This window comes from Manis pentadactyla, chromosome 3, assembly GCF_030020395.1.
Source record: "Manis pentadactyla isolate mManPen7 chromosome 3, mManPen7.hap1, whole genome shotgun sequence".
Lineage (NCBI taxonomy): Eukaryota > Metazoa > Chordata > Mammalia > Pholidota > Manidae > Manis > Manis pentadactyla.
Window position 1 is genome coordinate 127,963,430 of NC_080021.1, and position 15,244 is coordinate 127,978,673.

The following is a 15,244-nucleotide window of genomic DNA, read 5'->3' on the forward strand; positions in this document are numbered from 1 at the left end:
AAGCCATATGGTATCTGTCTTTCTCTGGTTTATCTCAGTCTAATACCCTCTAGGTCCACCCATGTTGTTGAAAATGGCAGGATTTCATTATTTTTTAGGCTGAGTACTGTTCCACTGTGTGCACAGCACATTTTCCTTAACCAATCATTTGGAGATGGGCACTTGGGTTGTTTACATTTCTGTGTCTTGGCTGCTGTAAATAATACTGCAATGGACACAGGGTGTAGATGCTGCTACACTTTCATTTTTGAGAAATTTTTTGCTGGTGGAGCAGGTCTGACAGCATTTTCCCCCAGCATGTTGATGTCATCAGTGGGCTGCTTTCCCATTTCCACAGCTGCTGGAAAGTCAGTTTGCTACTTTGAAGTGATGCAGTCCATTTTTCCTCTGGCTGCTTTAAAGATTTTCTTTTTGTCTTTGGCAACTGCAGTTTCACTATAAAATATTCAGGTAAGAATTTCCTTCCATATATTTTTCCTACTTCATTTGGTTTCTTGAGACTAGATTTTTTTAAATGCAGAGAATATAACATGTCTTAAGAATGCAGAAAATGCATGAATTGTGATGCACAAGGTCACAGAACATGGCTGGCATCCCAGAAGCCCCCTGGCCTTCCTCATTTTCCTTTGCAGGGGACAACTACCTTGATTTTTATGCAAGTAACTTCCTTGTCTTCCTTTACAGTTTTTCCACTGAAATGTCAACCCCACACCCTACAGTTCAGTTCATCCCTTTTAAACCTCACGTGTACAGAATCATAAAATGTTTTTTGTTTGGGTTCTGCTGCCCAGGATGTTATTTGTGATATGCAACCATGATGTTGTGTTCTTTTCAATTCTGAATGGTATTTCATGGCATGAATACATCATAATTTACTGTCTTCCCATTCTTCATTAAAGAATGTTTGGACTATTACAAATACTGCTGCTGCGATGTACATATTTCTTGGTATACTTGTGCACACATTTCTTTGGGATAAATGCCTAGGGGTATGTGTATCTTCAATCTGTAGAGGTGATATCAAAGTATTTGTACCAATTTACAGTCAAACAGCAGTGTATGAGAATACCTATTGTTCCATGTACTACCAATTAATACTATTTTTTACTTCTTCATATTTTTTACTGATAGTCCTTTTACTATTAATTGCTCTGGGGGTGTGCAGTGGTGTCTCCTGTGATTTAAAATAGCTTTTCTTTTACCTTCCTAGTGGAGCTGAACACTTATATGCATTTATTGGCCATTTGAATTTTGATTTCTGTGAATAGTCTGTTCACATTGCATGCCCATTTTTCTACTGGGTATCTGTCATTTTCTTATTGATTTTTGGAGTTCTTTACATATATTGCCTTGGTTTACCAAATGCTCAATGAAACATACCTGCCATACATACTTACGATTGTTTTTGCCATTTAATGTGTCTAAGATACATCTCATATCAATAAACATAAATCTACTTTGTTATTTTTAAGGCAATAAGGTAAGCCACTGTATAGATCTATAATATAATATAGCCAATCTTCTACTGATGATCTTTTTGGCTTATTTGTAATTTTGCACTATTTTATGCACTATACACATATCCTGTAAGATATTTTTGTACATTTGTGCAAAAAATGTTGTTAGAACCTTAGAAGCAGAATGGTGAAATGACCTATGGAGAGAGTCTATCCATGTACATATTTGGCAATGATGTGTAAAAGTGCTTATTTTGGAGAGATTTAAACTTCTTTTCTTTGGGCTCCTGAAGTTCTTACAGCCACTGCCCGCAGGCCTGGTTGCACCTCGTGGTTCACGGTCTTCTGTGAGAATCCTGAACACCTTCCAGGCCTCTGTGCTGAGACAGTGCATCACTCCACTCCACTCGCCTGTGCCTGTGGCAGGAGAGCTGGGAATGCCTCCAAGAAAAGGTCCTGCCACAGCAGGATGAGGGGAGTGCGCCTTTGTGCCTGTCAGTGGGGACACAGTCCCTCCCCTCTGGCATAAAGTCGCTGGGTGGAGTGAGCACTGCCCTTTAAAGTACTAAATTACAGGTTAGTTGTCTCAACAGTGTATGATGATGGATGATTCTAGTCTTCTTTACATTTTCCAGCAATTTCTAAATTTTCTATTCTGCCATAATTTGGGAGGGAATGTTTTAGTTCTGTTCTTTTTAAGATCAGAGTTTCACTTGAAAAGAAATGAGAAAAGAACTTAATTCAAAAATAATACTCTTGTACATAAACAAAAAGCCAGTACTTTCCAGAATTCTATGCTTGGAAAAATTCTATAATCCTGAGACAGTTCAAAAACCACTTCCACATATCTGGCAGAATTAAAATTCAATTTCTCTTTAAAAATGGAAATATAGCATAATAAATGGAGTTAACATTAGTTTTTCCTGCTCCTGGATGCTAAAAGATTCTGATGGAAATGAAATGATCTCACTCACCAGTAATGGGGAAAAAAATGAGGGCATGGGCAGACACACTGTGTTTTGATTTACTGAACCCGGGACGAGCTCACTTTCTCCCCCATGAGTGATGCTTTGCTGCCAGCCAGTCCTCCCCTCACCAAAAGCCTCTGTTGATGCTGTGGCTGCTCTGGTTACAGCCATTGCCTTCAGACAGTATATCAGTGTAAAAGAATCCCTATTTCCAGCAAATATGGAAACTGCCACATGTGTAATCATCTCACAAGCCTCACGCGAAGCATGGGCTCCAGGGTCTGCAGGAGGAAAATTACAGGAAGAGAAGAGCTCAGCAGGCTGTGGCTGCTCTTTGCAGAGTGCCAGATAGGACCCGTGAGGTGCCTCCCCTTAAAGATCTGACGCTGGGCATGATACTCAGTCCCAGGGCGGGGGCGACAATGCACCCCCTGTTGGTGTGTGGCCACTGTCCCTGCATTGCATCTTTCTTCAGATGCGGGCAGTCTGGGCCCCCTGCCCAGAGGCTGGTGGGTTTGTGGGCCACAGAGGGGATGAGAGTCGGTCCCCTGATGCCCCTTCCTCCCATGTCTGCTGTGGAAGAGGGGACTCAGACCAGCCTGAGTCGACTGGCCCCATTTCTCAGCAAGTTGGGTTTCTCAGTTGGCCTTCCTTCTCTGTGAACCAGAAGACACACCACATGGCATCAGGTGTCTGCCTTCCTGGGAGCACATGGGTGCACTCAAGTGGGCACCAGCACTAGGGGCTCGCCAGTGCCCCTCAGCCCTAGTCCACAGGTGCAGGTGTGCAGGACAGGCAGACCCCACTCTGCTACGGACACCAATGGACGCACCTATTCTTGGGTTATATCTTAAAATCCTACAAATAAGTACTGAGTCACAGGTTTCATTTTTCGCTTTGCATGCACACACTTATGGCAAAAAACAACTTAACTATAGTTTTAAAGAATGGAAATTGATATATAAATACCAAATGTGGTTTTCTTTGTACAAAATTTCTCCTGAAACCTAAACTACCTTGAACTCTTGAGAGAATATCACATGTATTTGCTTATACAAAACAGGTTAGTTTGTATAAGGAAATAATATCCTGACTGCAGGGATATGATACAAACTCGTGTCTCCACCCAAGCCTAAACTTAGATAAACAGCTATGAAAAGCAAAGATGAATGTAAATTTAAACTGCTCCAACCAGTAAAACCTGTGGTTAGGCAAACCTTACATTTCTGCATCTCTACAAATTATCTACAATACCAAATACAGGAGGAGTAACAAGTTTGGGGGGCGGCCAGCACGCCTTGCTCCTCTGGATGTGCTGATGCGATGCTGGGGGAGCCAGGCCGACCTAACCACATGGAAGCCAGCCATCTGGGCACAGGGCTCAGCAGTGCTAGCTGGGCTGCTTTATGCTTCTTAACAACAGGAACCTAAGACTGAGCACGGACGGAGGGAGAAGAGGCTGAGGACTGCAGACATTTGCCACAAGGAAGGACAGCAAGTCAGCAGATGGGCCTCCAAGAGTGCAGAGATCACAGGAAGTGACAAGGAGGGCACACAGGGGGACTGGGCCTCAGCAGCACTGGGCCTGTGGGAGGGGCCAGGAGGCGCCTCTGTGGGGAACACAGTGCAGAGGGGAGGGTGGAGGGCATGGGAGGCTCTTTCAGGCTAACAGAAGATTGAGTGTATCAATAGGTGAAGAAGACCAAATTAAGATCATGCAAACAGCCAATACTGAGTCAAGGACATGGGGGTACAGGCCTCACTCTGACCCCCCATTTAACACTGGGCTCGAGCGTCACGCTCTGGGGACAGGGGAGGCGTTCAGGCTCAGGCCATGAGCTTTAAAGGATGGACACTGGGAGGGGTGAATTCCTCCCATTTTCCTCCCAAGTGCAGTCAAGTCCTGAGACACCCCTGGGCCAATATGCAGATGACCCCCCTACACCAGACCATGTCAGAAGTTGCCTGGATTTGTGTTGCACCGGGAACACTTCCCTCATCTCAAGAGCCATGTACATGAAGAGACACAGGACATCATGGAGGACACCACTCTGGGGCGCCATGCTGTCAACCTGAGATCCTACACCACATTCTTAACAGAGGCTGACAGATTTCTCCCTAAGTATCTTTGTCCCTGAAAACTATGGTTTCCACTCATGACACTTCTTGGCTTCCAGGCATCTGAACTGGGCTCCAGGCTGCCCTCCTCTGGTCCGGCCACTCCCTGCTAAGCAAGGCATCCGTGGGCTCTCTCAGCCTTAGCCTCCCCTTGAGAGCCCCCTCTGGGCACTAACGCCCCAAATTTCCTGCCCAAGTAGGAATTCAAAATAAAAGCCATAACCATGCTGATGGATCTGCAGAGAAATATGCAAGAGCTAAAGAAGCAAGTACAGAGGGAGCCTACAGAAATAAAACAATCTCTGGAAGGACTTAAGAGCAGACTGGATGAGGTGCAAGAGGCCATTAATGGAATAGAAATCAGAGAACAGGAACGCAGAGAGAAATAAAAGGATCTCCAGGAATGAAACAATATTAAGAGAACTGTGTGACCAATCCAAACAGAACAATATCCACATTGTAGGGGTACCAGAAGAAGAAGAGAGAGAAAAAGGGATAGAAAGTGTCTTTGAAGAAATAATTGCTGAGAACTTCCCTAAACTGGGGGAGGAAATAGTCGCTCAGATCACAGAAGCACACAGAACTCCCAACAGAAGGGACCCAAGGAGGACAACACCAAGACACACAATAATTAAAATGGCAAAGATCAAGGACAAGGGCAGAGTATTAAAGGCAGCCAGAGAGACAAAAAAGGTCACCTACAAAGGAAAACCTATCAGGCTATCATCAGACTTCTAAACAGAAACCTTACAGGCCAGAAGAGAATGGCATGATATATTTAATGCAATGAAAACAAAAGGGCCTTAGCAGACTCAGAGACTCCAAGAATGAACTAGTGGTCACCAAAGGGGAGGGGTGTGGGAGGGCTAGTGGGGAAGGAGGGAGAAGGGGACTGAGGGGTATTATGTTTAGTACACATGGTGTGGGGGATCACAGGGAGAATAGTGTATGACAGAGAAGGGACATAGTGGATCTCTGGCAACTTGCTGCACTGATGGACAGTGACTGCATTGGGGTATGGGTGGAGACTAGATAATATGGGTAAATGTAGTAACCACACTGTTTTTTCATGTGAAGCCTTCATAAGAGTGTATATCAATCATACCTTAATAAAAAATAAATTAAAAGAAAAAGAAATAGAAGGGCCTTGAACCAAGAATACTGTATCCAGCATGATTATCATTTAAATATGAAGGAGGGATTAAATAATTCCCAGACAAGCGAAAGTTGAGGGACTTTGCCTCCCACAAACCACCTCTGCAGGGTATTTTAGAGGGACTGCTCCAGATGGGAGCACTCCTAATGCTACATAGATGTCACGAGAGAAAATAAAATCACAGCAAAGAAAGCAGACCAACCAAATACTCACTAAAGGCAAAAAATAAAATCAACTACCCACCAAAGCAGTCAAAGGAAACACAAAAGAGCACAGAACAAAACACCTAACAGATGAAGAATGGAGAAGGAATAAGAAGGGAGAGAAATAAAGAATCACAGTGTTTATAATAGCTCAATAAGTGAGTTAAGTTAGACAGTAAGATAGTAAAGAAGCTAACCTTGAACCTTTGGTAACCACGAATGTAAAGCCTGCAATGGCAGTAAGTACATATCTTTCAATAATCACCCTAAATGTAAATGGACTGAATGCACCAATCAAAAGACACAGAGTAATAGAATGGATAAAAAAGCAAGACCCATCTCTATGCTGCTTACAAGAGACTCACCTCAAACCTAAACAGACTAAAAGCCAAGGGATGGAAAAAGATATTTCATGCAAACAACAGGGAGAAAAAAGCAGGTGTTGCAGTAGTATCAGACAAAATCGACCTCAAAACAAAGAAAGTAACAAAAGATAAAGAAGGACATTACATAATGGTAAAAGGGGCAGTCCAACAAGAGGATATAACCATTATAAATATATATGCACTCAACACAGGAGCACCAGCATATGTGAAACAAAATCTAACAGAACTAAAGGAGGAAAGAGAATGCAATGCATTCATTTTAGGAGACTTCAACACGCCACTCACTCCAAAGGATAGATCCACCAGACAGAAAATAAGTAAGGAAACAGAGGCACTGAACAGCATACTAGAACAGATGGACCTAATACACATCTATAGAAATCTACATGCAAAAGCAACAGGATACACATTCTTCTCAAGGGCACATGGAACATTCTCCAGAATAGACCACATACTAGGCCACAAAAAGAGCCTCAGTAAATTCAAAAAAATTGAAATTCTACCAACCAACTTTTCAGAGCACAAAGATATAAAATCATAAATAAATTGTACAAAGGAAGCAAAAAGGCTCACAAACACATGGAGGCTTAACAACATGCTCCTAAATAATCAGTGGATCAATGACCAAATTAAAATAGAGATCAAGCAATATATGGAAACAAATGACAACAACAACATAAAGCCCTAATTTCTGTGGGACGCATCGAAAGCAGTCTTAAGAGGAAAGTATATAGCAATCCAGGCCTAATTAAAGAAGGAAGAACAATCCTAAATGAAAATAGTCTAATGTCACAATTGTCGAAATTGGAAAAAGAAGAACAAATGAGGCCTAAAGTCAGCAGAAGGAAGGACATAATAAAGATAAGAGAAGAAATAAATAAAATTGAGAAGAATAAAACAATAGAAAAAAATCAGTGAAACCAAGAGCTGGTCCTTTGAGAAAATAAACAAAATAGATAAGCCTCTAGCCAGACTTATTAGGTGAAAAAGAGAATCAACGAAGATCAACAGAATCAGAAATGAGAAAGGAAAAATCAAAACGGACCCCACACAAATACAAAGAAGTATTAGAGAATACTATGAAAACCTATATGCTAACAAGCTGGAAAACCTAGAAGAAATGGACAACTTCCTAGAAAAATACAACCTTCCAAGACTGACCAAGGAAGAAACACAAAATCTAAACAGACCAATTATCAGCAACGAAATTGAAGCAGTAATCAAAAAGCTACCCAAGAACAAAACCCTGAGGCCAGATGGATTTACCTTGGAATTTTATCAGACATACAGAGAAGACATAATACCCATTCTCTTTAAAGTTTTCCAAAACATAGAAGAGGAGGGAATACTCCCAAACTCATTATATGAAGCCAACATCACCCTAATACCAAAACCAGGCAAAGACCCCACCAAAAAAGAAAACTACAGACCAATATCTCTGATGAACATAGATGCAAAAATACTCAACAAAATTCAAAAATAGATCAATAATACAAGTGGGATTCATCCCAGGGATGCAAGGATGGTACAACATTCAAAAATCCATCAACATCATCCACCACATAAACAAAAAGAAGGACAAAAACAACATGATGATCTCCATAGATGCTGAAAAAGCATTCGACAAAATTCAACATCCATTCATGATAAAAACTCAACAAAATGGGTATAGAGGGCAAGTACCTCAACATAATAAAGGCCATATATGAAAAACCCTCGGCCAACATGATACTGAACACTGAGAAGCTGAAAGCTTTTCCTCTGAGATCGGGAACAAGACAAGGATGCCCACTCTCCCCACTGTTACTCAACATAGTACTGGAGGTCCTAGCCATGGCAATTAGAGAAAACAAAGAAATACAAGGCATCCAGATTGGTAAAGAAGAAGTCAAACTGTCACTATTTGCAGAAGACATGATATTGTACATAAAAAACCCTAAAGACTCCACTCCAAAACTACTAGAATATCAGAATTCAGCAAAGTTGCAGGGTACAAAATAAACACACAGAAATCTGTGGCTTTCCTATACACTAACGATAAACTAACAGAAAGAGAAATCAGGAAAAGAATTCCATTCCCAATGGCATCAAAAAGAATAAAATATCTAGGAATAAACCTAACCAAGGAAGTGAAAGATCTATACCCTGAAAACTATAAGACACTCTTAAGAGAAAGTAAAGAGGACACTAACAAATGGAAACTCATCCCAAGCTCCTGGGTAGGAAGAATTAATATCATCAAAATGGCCATCCTGCCCAAAGCAATATACAGATTCGATGCAATCCCTATCAAATTACCAATAGCATTCTTCAACGAACTGGAACAAATAGTTCTAAAATTCATATGGAACCACCAAAGACCTGAAATAGCCAAAGCAACCCTGAGAAGGAAGAATAAAGTGGGGGGGATCTCGTTCCCCAACTTCAAGCTTTACTACAAAGCCACAGTAATCAAGACAATTTGGTACTGGCACAAGAACAGAGCCACAGACCAGTGGAACAGAATAGAGACTCCAAACATTAACCCAAACATATATGGTCAATTATGGACATACAATCAGGAAATGACAGTCTCTTCAACAGATGGTGCTGGCAAAACTGTACAGCTACATGTAAGAGAATGAAACTGGATCACTGTCTAACCCCATACACAAAAGTAAATTCGAAATGCATACAAGACCTGAATGTAAGTCATGAAACCATAAAACTCTTAGAAAAAAACATAGGCAAAAATCTCTTAGACATAAACACGAGTGACTTCTTCATGAACATATCTCCCTGGGCAAGGGAAACAAAAGCAAAAATGAAAAGTGGACTATATCAAGCTGAAAAGCTTCTGTACAGCAAAGGACACTATCAATGGAACAAAAAGGTATCCTACAGTATGGGAGAATATATTCATAAATGACAGATCCGATAAAGGGTTGACATCCAAAATATATAAAGAGCTCACACACTTCAACAAACAAAAAGCAAATAATCCAATTAAAAAATGGGTAGAGGAGCTGAATAGACAGTTTTCTAAAGAAGATATTCAGATGGCCAACAGACACATGAAAAGATGTTCCACATCGCTAATCATCAGAGAAATGCAAATTAAAACCACAATGAGATATCACCTCACCCACTAAGGATGGCTACCATCCAAAAGACAAATAACAACAAATGTTGGTGAGGTTGTGGAAAAAGGGGAACCCTCCTACACTGCTGGTGGGAATGTAAGTTAGTTCAACCATTGTGGAAAGCAGTATGGAGGTTCCTCTAAAAGCTCAAAATAGAAATACCACTTGACTCAGGAATTCTTCTTCTAGGAATTTACCCTAAGAATGCAGCAGCCCAGTTTGAAAAAGACAGATGCACCCCTATGTTTATCGCAGCACTATTTACAATAGCCAAGGAATGGAAGCAACTTAAGTGTCCATCAGTAGATGAATGGATAAAGAAGATGTGGTACATGTACACAATGGAATATTCTTCAGCCACAAGAAGAAAACAAATCCTACCATTTGCAACAACATGGATGGAGCTAGAGGGTATTATGCTCAGTGAAATAAGCCAGGTGGAGAAAGACAAGTACCAAATGATTTCACTCATATGTGGAGTATAAGAACAAAGAAAAACTGAAGGAACAAAACAGCAGCAGAATCACAAAACCCAAGAATGGACTAACAGTTACTAAAGGGAAATGGACTGGGGAGAATGGGTGGGAAGGGAGGGATAAGGGTGGGGAAAAAGAAAGGGTTTGTGGGGGGGACTTTGTGAAGGGGTAGCCTAGTAAACATAATGTTCTTCATGTAATTGTAGATTAATGATACCGAAATAAAAAAATAAAAAATAAAAAAAACCAACTTTTGGGATTGTTGATCCTATCTACTGTATATTTGTTTTGTACTTCATTGATATTTTTGCTCAATATTTCTGTCAAACACCCTCAAGACAAAAAGCTTTGCCAGGTGCTCTTGGAGCAAGGCTAGTGATTCCTCAGCCTTTTAAAATGCCTCATTGATGACTTTTAAGATGCTTTATATGGACCCAGCTTTTTCAGTTGTCTTTGATAGTAAGGTGGTAGGACCACCCCATCTGCCAGTGTTGGATATAAAAAAACTGAAAGTTTCAAGTGTATACTTTAAAAATTTATGCTATTTGTATGTATTACCTATTCAAAAATATGAAAATCACTTAAAAATTAAAATGGCAGGAAAATGGGCATTCTTTATTTCTGGTTGGAGCACGAATCATTAGTATCTTTTTGGAATGCAGTCTGGAAACACACATGAAACTCAAACAGGAGACAGGACCCAAAGCCCAGGGCAGGTGCTATCCCGCCTGTTAGTACCCCCAGTGCCCGTGTTCCAGGGCACAAGCCATCAGAGCAACCCAGCACCACAGTGAGAAGTAGCCGGGGAGACAACTGTGCTGAGGACAGGACACAGAACAGGCCTGGGAGGGACAGGCTGCCTTCCTGAGAGGGCCCTGCTGACCTTCCTGAGCTTCGCTTTATGGCAAAGCTGTTGCATGGAAAGCAAACATCCCCTTAAAGGGTGAGCCCACTGACTGGAGCTCTCCACCTCCACACAAACTCCCAGAGGCCACTGTGCCCAGATGCCAGGGATGGGGGATGGGGAAGTGGAGGGATAGGAGGCCACATCGCCCCACCTTGTGGCCCAGGCACTGAGGGACCCACTCCCCTCCTTGCTGGGAACCAACATCAAACTGCAGAGCCCGGTCACAGCCAAGTGTCAGGACATAGTTAAGCTGCAGTTATAAAAGGGAGGAAACTTGAATTTCAGTGTTTCCATGTACTATTGTGGTTAAAATCGTTTCTGCAGAAGGGCTCATGTAACAGTCCATCCACCACAATATGCTGCGCAGTGACCTCAGAAACATCCAGCTTGGTTTCTGAAACCTTGCCAATCCTGAATTGGTAACTGCTGCCACTCCTCCATGCTTCTTTCAGTTACTTCTGATAGTTTAAATTCTTTAAAAAGGTTATTCTTTTTCTGTTCTGATTAGAAAAAAGCTCAAAATGTTATAAAAATACAGAATTATATAGTGAAGTCCCCCAGAATTCCATTACCCATAGAACACCACTATTAACAGTCTGTGGCTCATTCCTTCCAGTTTGTTCTCTATGGAGATGCTAAATTGCATATTTTAAAAGAAGGTAAGATCATACCATGTGTACTGTTTTGAAATTTCTATTTCTTCTTGGTGTACTGTGGATGACTGTGTCTGCACAGCAGTTACTTCAGCTTCTCTATGGAGCTTTATGGCAGCCCTTTGTTCCCTATCAATATACAACTGGATTAACTTCTTTTTTTTTTTTCAGGGTTACAATGCTTCAAAGTACTTTCTCAGTGGCACGCTTGTGGACAGAGAGATGTGTTTCCATCATGGATCCCTAGCAGTGAAATACTGGACAAAGTATATCTGTTGTTAAGCTGTCCTCAAAGAACACAAGTTTTTGTTTTCCCTAAATACTGTGTCCAACACTAGATGTCATCAATATTTTTTTCACCCCAAACTATGTATTTCAGATCACATCACATTCTTTCAAAGACTGTTTTTTTAGAGCAGCTTTGGATGCACAGAAAAACAAAGATTTTAACCCCCTCCAGATGGTGCCCTGCTGAGCGCTCACTGACATGCCATCGTCACCCAGAGTCCATAGTTGATATTAGCTCACTCCTGGTGTTGGACCTGCTATGGGCTTATACACAACTATATGATGACACTATCTATCCACCATTGTGGTGTCAGAGCAGAGTCAATGCCTGAAAAATCATCTGTGATTTACCTATTATTCTCTCTCAGCACCTGCCCCTGGCAGCCACTGATCTCCTTACTGTCTCCATAGGTTTGTCTTTTCCAGAATGTCATACCCTCCTTCACTAGTGATACACATTCAGGGTTCCTCCATGTCTTCACAGCTCGATAAACAATTTCCTTTTAGCACCGCTATTCCTTTGTCTAGATAGATCACAGTTTGTTTATCCACCTACTTGCAGAAGAACCATGTTTAGTTTTCTATGAAACCACCAACTGCCTTCCAGAGTGGTTGCCCCACCGGCATCCCACCAGCAGTGATGACAGCACCTGGTGCCCCACATCCTCATCAGCATGTGGGTTTTTGTTCTGGATTGCTGCAGTTCTAATAGGTGTTTGGTGTATCTCATTGTCAATGTAATATTTTCTCACTATGTGTATGTATTTTGGGAAAATGTGAGGAGTTCTCCCCTCTCTAATGCTAGATTCTTCCCAAATGTTTGGTGATCTGGGCACACAGGATTAAAACACTGACCCGAAGCTCTGCACATGTTGTAGAGATGCCAACTCTGTGCGGTACTGGGTCGCACTAGTAGCGGGTTTGGATTCTGAACTTGGAGTTCCCTGTTTCACCAGCCCCCACGAGCCAAGTGGATGAGAACATGGGTCCAATTTGGAGGCAAATGTCTAATCCTTGGAACAAATGATGGAGACATAAGGAGGATTGGAGTCACCTCCCAGGATCTGAACCTGGAACCCCACATTGCTGACCTCCTCCATATTGGGCTGTGGTGCTGCCCATGAGCCCATATGCCTTTAGTCTGTAGGAATTTCTCAGCATTTCTTGCTTTCTAATAGTCAGACAGGGACAGTGGGTGTTGTCAGAGTAGGATGAGGGCCTCCGGAAAAACCAAGACAGGATATTTACAGTCAGAGCAATGTAACTACATGCAAGGAAACCCCCTACCAAAACTCTGTGTTAAACTGTGGGTAAAATTGTAATATTTCCAGGATATCTCGCCTGGCTTTAGGGAATTTTGCATATCCTCAGGGGTGAAGAGAAGTTCATCTCCATGTCAACGGGCAACTGAGGGCGTGTCTGAACCTGAGAGGTTAAGGGGAGGGGCTTGCTTGCTTGCTGGCTGGTTTCTTCCAGAGCAGAGGAGAAAGATGGCCTGGAACTGCAGTTTGTGAGCAATAAACGGGTTTTACACTTTATTTCTCCCTTTGACTGATGGCAGTTTTTAGAGGTATTTTGCCCCAGGATTCCTTTCCCCAAACTTACATAAACATTAATCTCTAGAGTCATTCTTCAGTGAGATCAGTTAATATCCCCCAGATAAAGAAGAGTAGCACATGTTTTTATTATGCTAATAATTTGTAATCATTGTAAGATTCACTTTAGCATGCTAAAAGGCCCAGGCCTATATGTATTTTTCCTCCTTCAGACATGATGAGGTGATTTGCAATCTGGGCAATAATGGCAAGTAAGCCCATCCATAAAAAACATAGTAAAAGGCAGGAAGGATTCCACCTTAAAGATAAGATTGCTAATATCCAAGTTAAGAAGTAAGATTCTTAACTTACTCTTTAGCAAACAATACCTCAGCCCATCTTGGGGGCTGAGCAGGCGGCCTTGTTTGATATGCTCCCAGACCAAGATGTCTGTTACATCAGGGAGAAATCAGAGCAGGAAATTCCTTATGTTAAGTTAATTTTAAATATTCAGGGACCACTTAACCAATTCAGACCCCTAAGCCCTTCATCACATTCCCCCAAATCCTAAATTGCCTATAAAACTCCTAGACAACACACAACTACTGGCTCTCTTGTCTCCTCCTGGAGCTCTGTCCTCTCACTTTATCTCTAAATAAAGGCCTCTCCCCTGCTATCTACCTTGAGTGTTTGCTAAATTCATTCTTTGACACTGAAAACAAGAACCCCGGCATCAATAGTAGTGGTTATTTTTCAACCAGTTTACATTTTTAAAAACAAAAACAGTTTTTGTTATTTTAGGAATCTGGGTGGTACATGTGCTTAGTCCATCTCCCTGATCTCAAAATTTTGGAGCAAGAAAAATGTAGCTCCTCTCTGTCAAATAATGTGAATTCTTGAGGTAAAACAATACAAATTTTTAAAACAGATATTATATAATTAGTCTGTGACAGGCACTTTATATGTTACTAATTGTCTTTACATAAGAACTTGAAAGGCAAGTGTTGCCATCCCAGTTGTGCAGAAGAGTACATGTGGGTGAGAAACATCCGGCGACTGGAGCCTGACCCGCCCCTGACCTGCTTACTGGCAGATGAGGAAGTGGAGCGAAAGCAGACAAATAATGTCCCAGAGGCAGGGCTCCCTGGTATTGCTTCAAGGCTGGAAGTTACATAATCTCACTGACATTACTATGTAATAGCCGTTTTGTTTTGTTGACAACACTGCCTCCGAGCCCCGGGGGGTAGGGTGGGGGTGGGGCGGCGTGCAGGGTGCAGAGATGAGGGGCGATGTCCCTGACCCCAGGAAGGCGGTCCTCCACAGCAACAGAGCTCCCCACCACTGGAGAAAGCCCTTGTGGTATCACACAGGCTAACAGATAAGAAACAGTCCATGAAAACCAATTCCTCAACAAGCTCTACTTCCCTGCTTCCAACTTGGCCTATCCTCTGGGCTGCTCTCCACTTTTCCTGTGATTTAGCAACAATATTTCCCTTGGTAACCATTTTCCCTGGTTACTCTCTTGGCTGATTTTTCTGCATAAAGAACTGAAAGGCATTTGTCCCCAAGGGAAGCAGTTATTTTAGATTTTATTAAGAAGTCAGTTAACAGTTTTCAACATTCACTACTTTCTTTGTTTTAAAGAAAGCTCTGGTTTTGTTTCATTTTCAGCTGGAGACTTAGATGACACCAAGCAAAGCCTACTTAGTTTAGACTTCCAGGTAAAAAAGTTTTAAATTTTAAGTTTCTACTAAAGCATGTGGAATGGTTTTAATATTTGGGTGTTTTATGTTTAACACTTGAGGAAAATTAGTTCTTACTAATACATCTTAAAACTTTAAGTACTATTATTCTGTTTACTTGCTTTTTGTCAGGATGAATACTTCCCAAATATTTTAGACTTTATGGAATTAGGATTAAGTATATTATTATATGTTTAAATAGAGTTACATGCTCAGTTGAAGTATTAGTTGGT

General features: G+C 41.5%; 3 protein-coding genes across 8 annotated transcripts in view; 2 read left to right on the forward strand and 1 right to left on the reverse strand.

Annotated features, from left to right (window-relative positions):
* Nucleotides 1–13,242, forward strand: part of IPPK (inositol-pentakisphosphate 2-kinase) — a 77,287-nt gene extending 64,045 nt beyond the window's left edge. Inside the window, exon 13 of the mRNA XM_057498438.1 lies at nucleotides 11,618–13,242. Coding sequence (XP_057354421.1) covers nucleotides 11,618–11,693 — 76 coding nt within the window. The 3' untranslated portion in view covers nucleotides 11,694–13,242. The remainder of the gene's footprint in view (nucleotides 1–11,617) is intronic.
* CENPP (centromere protein P) overlaps nucleotides 1–15,244 on the reverse strand; it is a 266,012-nt gene that overhangs the window by 11,980 nt on the left and 238,788 nt on the right. The gene's annotated exons all lie outside the window — the stretch shown is intronic.
* Nucleotides 1–15,244, forward strand: part of ECM2 (extracellular matrix protein 2) — a 76,022-nt gene that overhangs the window by 11,304 nt on the left and 49,474 nt on the right. Inside the window, exon 2 of one of the 5 annotated variants that reach the window (XM_057498435.1) lies at nucleotides 14,941–14,990. The exons of 1 other annotated variant lie outside the window; for it this stretch is intronic. The gene's annotated coding sequence lies outside the window, so the exon portion shown is untranslated. Of the gene's footprint in view, nucleotides 1–14,640; nucleotides 14,991–15,244 lie in introns of those variants that run through there. 3 more of the 5 variants (XM_057498436.1, XM_036896882.2, XM_036896885.2) reach the window with 3 other exon arrangements.